This window comes from Austrofundulus limnaeus, unplaced genomic scaffold (genome assembly GCF_001266775.1).
Source record: "Austrofundulus limnaeus strain Quisiro unplaced genomic scaffold, Austrofundulus_limnaeus-1.0 Scaffold1, whole genome shotgun sequence".
NCBI classification, from domain to species: Eukaryota; Metazoa; Chordata; class Actinopteri; order Cyprinodontiformes; family Rivulidae; genus Austrofundulus; species Austrofundulus limnaeus.
Window position 1 is genome coordinate 1,614,807 of NW_013952403.1, and position 6,675 is coordinate 1,621,481.

The window sequence follows — 6,675 nt, forward strand, 5'->3', positions numbered from 1 at the left end:
TATATAGACATTTCTTTACCTGAGAGGTCCACTTCTCCTGGCAACATGGAAGGCTCCTCCACCACATGCAGGGTTCTGTCCACCATGATACCGTTCGTCACCTCATCGGACTCGAGGCCCGAGTAGACCTGCAGCAGATCGGTTGTGGGCACCTGCTCCACGATCACAGCTGGAAATACCGACGGGTCGTCCAGCTGAGCAGAGGAAGAACAAATCTGAGTAAAATGGCAGATTTAACACCATTTATAGAACACAGGAGACACCATTAGAAGAGATATTAACAGTCTTTGAGCATATGTGAGTGTCTACATATAAATGCAATAAAAGTCCCATTTATTCCTCCACTACACATCATTAATGCAATCTAATAAAAAATAACATAAGACATTGATTCCATGTAATAAAACCCAGTTTGGTTTCTTTTTTACAGCTTTTGTAAAATAGTGTAGATTTATCCTGAGCCTCAGCTAATGTGGAGGCACGTAGCATGGAAGAGAGCTCATTTCGGCGGTGTTACTGCGAGTCCGCTGGGACCTGCTGAAGAAGACGGGAACCAGCTGTCTGATCTGGCCCACTTCTCCTGAGAAGTTAATCTTATGCCCAGAAATTATATAAGACCAAATGAATGTTAATGAATCAGATATGAGTTGCAGGCGAGCACCTTCTCCACCGCAYTCTGGGAATTCTAACCTCTCATTTTCAGGCTTAGCGCAGGCTGACGCAGGCAGGAGCGAGGGGACTGAGGGAATTACCCGAAGACGAGCCGAACCACTGGGCAACATCCGAGAAGACAAACATCCTCGAGAGCTCCTCAAACACAGATTCTCATCGAGAATGGTCACTGAGCGCCTGGTTCGTGACTTTTAGGAAGACGGGKGGACTAGTCCTCAAAGTACGACAGCTGTGTTCCCAAACTTTCARCTTCTGTCACACGAAATAACACTCTTAAACCTTACTCTCTACGGTTGAAGTATGCAAACCATTGCAGATAATCCAACTAAACGAGCAAAATTATGATACTCATACTGCACATGTTTGACTGTTTCTACCCATTTATGTACTTTTTATCTTCTGTAGAAGTTGTTGCAAAAATATGCTATGTATTAGCTTTTTTTTTCTTGAAATCTTTGGACCCACGATGGGGTCCCAACTTCTACCTGCGTGAAAGATAATGTTCAAACAAGAGATCCAACTCTGCGCAGGAGATGGTTCAATTCTCAGACTTGAAGATTTATTTGCAGACATGCAAAGTTACCACACAGGACTCAGAGCTGGTCCACTTCCTGAAATCTCCACCCTGGCCCTCGAGACGCGGCAAAGCCAGCGAACCACACGTAATGAAAAAACCTCAGTCCAGAGTCACGCCCCACCCCGGACATGATGTCACAATAAACAAGGAAGTAAGTTATAGAAACCAACACTAAAACTAAAGAGACTTCTCTAACTGTTTAAAGCAAATAGTTACAATTTATCTCAACGTATAAAAATATAGGAGTGCATCTCGGTCACAAAATATCCAACATGTGATCAGCTGATTTAAAGAGTAAACATACAGGATGAAAAATGAACTCAGCTACATTTAAAAGTGTTTCAACTTCAATAAAATTTAATACTCATATGAATGAAAGTCATCTTTTATTATGAAACAATGGTTGACCAGCAGAGGGCAGCACACTACACTTTAAAACTACATCATGTCTAACCCTTAATGACGAATGTTTCAATTCAGATGTTTTTCTTATCAGTAACAGTTACACCCACCAGGCAGAAAGGAAGTTAAAACAGCGTATGATTTATTTTAAATGATAGTTTAAAGAGTTGTAAAAAKAAACAGTGTCTAAAATGAGAGCCAACATTCTGCGGCAGGGTGCTCTGATGACGAGGTGACAGACAGGTCAAAATGTGAAGAAGCATCCCTTCGCCTCTAAACTCACAACAATGTGAATTTTTTAATCTTTAATCAARCAATGTGGATCAATGAAAACATTCCTGCAGGGATGAGGCGATTTAGGAGTTTGTTGGTGGGGAAGGTGGAAGAACAGGAATAAAGGCTTATCTGTCTCTTTTTACACAAGTGTTCATTGTTGGTCGGGACCTCCAGGGCATACCAGGTGTCCAGGCCTTGAGCTGGGGGATAGGGYGGTGGTGGGAGTGGGGGCATTCTACTACACAGCGACATACCCGCTTAGCTACACTTTAACCAGAAGACTAACAGACCGGCTCATTATTTGGATAAAGCGAGAAATAGTTGGTCCTTCAGTGCTGCTCCCAGCAGGTCTGACTGCTGGGATTTTCATCAGGTACTGTTACACATCGCAAATAAYGCGGGCGTTAAAAGCAAGACGGCTCCGCCGGACATCTAACATTCRTAGCTTTTGCCCTCTCAGCAGCGAAGCAACAAGGCCTAAAAAACCCTGAGTTTTGCTTTGACTAGCATCGCTATCAGCGTCTCTCTGAAACACACAGAATGTTTCCCATTAATCAGAATCTTTGGGCGACACTGTCAGATAGCCAGACTAACGTTGGATTTAAATGATGTTTGGAGGCCTTGAATGAGAGTAAAAACAAACAAAAAAAWGTGTGTGTGTTGGGGTCTGTGTGGGTGTGTGTCACTAGATAAAAATATGTTTTGCCTGTTGGGTCTGCTGAGCTCCTGGAACAGCAGCACATCCCCCCTCCTCCTCCTCCTCCTCCTCCTCCTCCTCCGACTGAATCTCACGCAGTTTGCTGACGGAGCACGAGACATTTGAAGCTGCCGTCTCGGCTGCTGTTTTCATCTTAAATGGATTTCTGCTTTGGCCTGGAACACGTCAGGCTTTTCTTGTATTGTCATGTAGACCGAGCGATGACTCGACAGTTTTGAAAGGCACGTCGCAGCGAGCTTCACAAAAACTACGGGAAACCTTTTTTGTTGTTGTTCTTTTAATTGTTTTACAACAGAGCAGTTTACCCACCATAAATTATTTTGAACACAACGCTTAATTTTATTTTTATGCATTTCTTCCTGCTTATTGACTTGAATAATGTTTCTAGAAGGGGAACAGGAGCGATAACTATCGGGCTGATTTGCATTTCTGAGTTCCCCATTTTGCCTTTGAAAGAAATAGCATTTGTGTATGCTGCCCCCCCCCCACACACACACACACACACACACACACAACTCTCTTCTGCTTTATTCGCCCTGACACAATGGGTTTTAACTGCCTGTATAATTTCAATATCCTCAATGAGAAATGTGAGCACGCAAGGCCACCATCTAAGTGATAAATGTTGTTTAACGTAATGACAAATGTCTCGTAGCGATGCCTCTGTAGAGAATCAAAAGCAAGTGTTTTGTTTTCTGATTAAGAAACATTCAGAGCAAAGCCTGATGGGTAAAAATGGCATCGCATGAAACACCTGAGGAGTCTACTTATTGACCTAAAATCCAGCATAGAGGAGCTAATCATTACAGAGGTTATGCTATGATTTTGCTCAGATTTAAAAGGTTTATTGTGTCCGGAGCAAACCGTTAAAATTCCAGAGAAAATGATTTCTGCACACGTTTAGTTTTATGTTCCCCAACTGTCAGGCTGATTTGCAATAGTGTCGGTGAGTTGCTTCTTCTTCTTCAAAAAAAAAAAAAAACAGGCCAAGAGGGTGCCACACAGAACAAAACAGTCAGCGTGAAACAATGCAGGACCTTTTAACTGAATTGTCCTGTCCCTTCTAAGTAGCAACACAACTGGTTTGTCAAGTTAGGCCTGCTGTGGCGCTATTCAGGGATCCAGTAACAACTTGTCACTCTAGATACTCTCATGCAGATACCAGCACACGTAAGCACACACGCGTGCATTTACCATCGCAAACAACTAGCCTGATCCACAGGATTCAGACCCAGGTGTGGGGAAAGGGATAACTGCTCTCCCAAAACGTGCAAACGGGCAGGAAAGCACGGGCGCAGGTTTCGTTTCAACGCATCAACCTTTGTGCCATAAACACGCCCCACCCGTCCCCTCCCACGCACCCTAACCYTCGCTGCAGGTTCTTTTTTTTTCTTTTTCTCCAAGTCTGTGTTCCTAGCAGCCCACACTCCTCTTCCTAGAACTCCCTGCTGCTTCATCCTCCTCCAACACCTGGTGTCAAACGTTACAAASCCCAGACTCATCCCGCCACAACCACTCACAGACAAGATAACATGGGTCAAAAAGATCAATTATGTTTCTTCTCTCAAGATCTTTTTACCAAATAAAAAACATGTGCTCAGTTATGTGTGAAATATCAAATATTAAAAACAATGTTTCCCTCAGTGTGACAGGTACCTGATTCATTTCATCCATCCCGTTGCTGGCAAATTCAAACACCAGTTCGCTGGGCTGCACTGCAGTCGTCATCGCAGTGCAGTTCAGAGGGCGGGGAGCAGACTAAAATATCCCCACTGTGACTACTCCTCCTCCCTCTCCGCTTCACTCAGCTTCACCTCACAAAATGGCCTCTGTGCTCCGTCCTGTTTTCTGATCCGCGCAGCGTGGAGACAGAGAGAGAAGAGAGAAACCACGAGCCGGCGTCTTCAGGGCAGTGCCGTGGCCCAGGTGGGAGCAGCCTCGTCCCGCTCTGACACAGAGGCCGGGCCCCGCTGCGCCTGGAGCATCTACACCTGCACGAGAGACGGAGAGAGGGTAAAGGTCAGCAAACATATTAAGAGCAGATGATTTTCACTGAGGAACAAGGGGCAGTTAAAAAATGTGACTCCCCGGTCAGTGGGGCTGTCAGACACAAACACCTTCAGAAAGCACCAAAGTTGTCTGCGTTAGCTCTGGGTTGTTTTTTTTGTTTTGTTTTGTTTTGTTTTTTTTCAGTTTTGATGCTGAAAAGCTACATCTTCCACAGAAGAAATCAGATAATTAGCAGAGCCCTGCTTTTTTAAAGTGATAAACTCACAGATTAAATAAACATCAAGCAAAACAACAAACCACTGGTATGAAAATCAGCAACAATGTCAGCACATCTTAGCAAGCGTGCAAAAAATATTTCCATCTTTTACACCTGATCATACTCAAACATAAAGCACATAAATGCTAAAACACTATACAAAAAATCATTCTAACTGATTATATTTGGACATGGCCGGCCCAAGGCACAGGTAGTATAGGCAAATGCTAAGGCAACATCTATGTAGGCGGTGCAACAAGTGGGGCACAAAAATTTTCTATAACTTTTTATCAGAGTATAGTTGATTTAGTCTGTAGAATAATGTATAATAATAATAATGTATAATAATAATAATAATAATAATAATAATAATGTGATTTAAGTAGCATATGATGCAGTCAAGACAAACTAGTGGTGCTCAGTGTGTAAATAGAAAACAGAATAATAATAATGGAAGTTTCAGTTATGATCTCAGATAAAGTCCAGGATTTCAGTGTTTTAATTTCACAAAACAATGATTTAACCTTTTAGTAGTCCTAAGAATTTAGTAAAATGTTCTTCAAATGGCTGGAAAATGCAGAGTTTGTGTCAATATTTTGCAAATATTTTAGGGGAGTATATCCCTGGACCCCCWTTAGAACTGCTTCACTCTACTGCTGCTCGTTCACAAGAATATGTCTCTCATTACTGTCAGCAAATGTTGGGAGGCATTTAGGTAGACAAACTGTAATTATGTTCATTTGCACAAACAGTTTTCACCTGCAAGCAAGTTTACTTGCATTTTGTTTGTTTGTTTGTTTGTTTTCTTGATTGCTAGTCCATAGCTTCAAATCTTAGCTAGTTTCCATTAAGCTTATTTGGTCAATATTGTCATACCCATTTTATCTTTATGCTCCATTTCTACAAACTTCAATTCAATTCAGTTCATTTACATAGCGCCAAGTCACAACATAATTTGTCTCAGGACACTGTACATAAAAAGAACAATCTAAAGACGAAACCAGCAGACTGCGTTGAATCACTTCATCAGTCTCCCATCYTGAGCAAACGTTAGAGAGGAAAAACTCCCTGCTAATCAGGAAGAAACCTCCAGCAGAACCAGGCACTTCATATCTTAAGTTTTCTTTTCTTTTTAAACCTTGTATTTTTGTTTTTTATTACCTTGTTTATGTTGTATGTTCTGCATCTTAACAACATGGGCAGTGAGATTTAGAAAATCGAACATGGGTCTTCAACTGAACTCTTACATAGGGTGCCAAATTGGCTAGGGCCTGCCCTGGTTTTTTTTTTTGTTTGTTTGTTTGTTTGTTTTTATGAATTGATACCATTTATTGATTACATTTCATATAATCCTAAAAACAGTGGCTAATCCTAAAAGTCACTGGACTTGTATTCTGTAGTGAATGAGTAGATGACATTTTTGCTGTGCTCCTTTAATAAAAAACAATCATTTGATTCACAAATGGTTCATGTTTGACTTTTCTGCATGTTTTCTTAAAGGGAGGGTGTTATTTATTTTACAGGCACAAAGTTCAATTCTGTACCATCATCAAGTAACTATGTTACCTTCAGTTGTTCTGAAAATGCTGAATATATCAAAAATAAATTTGACTTTGCATCATAGTCTTTCTAAATGCCTTGAAATTGGCCTCTGTCTCTTTAAGAACCTCTTACTGTTTCTGACCCTCCCACTTCAGCACGTCTTCACAACAAATTGTGTGTGTGTGTGTGTGTGTGTGTGTGTGTGTGTGTGTGTGTGTGTGT

General features: G+C 41.6%; 1 protein-coding gene across 2 annotated transcripts in view; it reads right to left on the reverse strand.

Moving 5' to 3' along the window:
• elf1 (E74-like ETS transcription factor 1) overlaps window positions 1-6,675 on the reverse strand; it is a 45,399-nt gene that overhangs the window by 6,799 nt on the left and 31,925 nt on the right. For both annotated transcript variants that reach the window (XM_014003913.1, XM_014003922.1), the window contains exons 2-3: window positions 4,302-4,636; window positions 20-194 (exon numbers count right to left, since the gene is read on the reverse strand). In XM_014003913.1, the coding sequence (XP_013859367.1) occupies window positions 20-194; window positions 4,302-4,373 (247 nt within the window). In that variant the 5' untranslated portion in view covers window positions 4,374-4,636. The remainder of the gene's footprint in view (window positions 1-19; window positions 195-4,301; window positions 4,637-6,675) is intronic.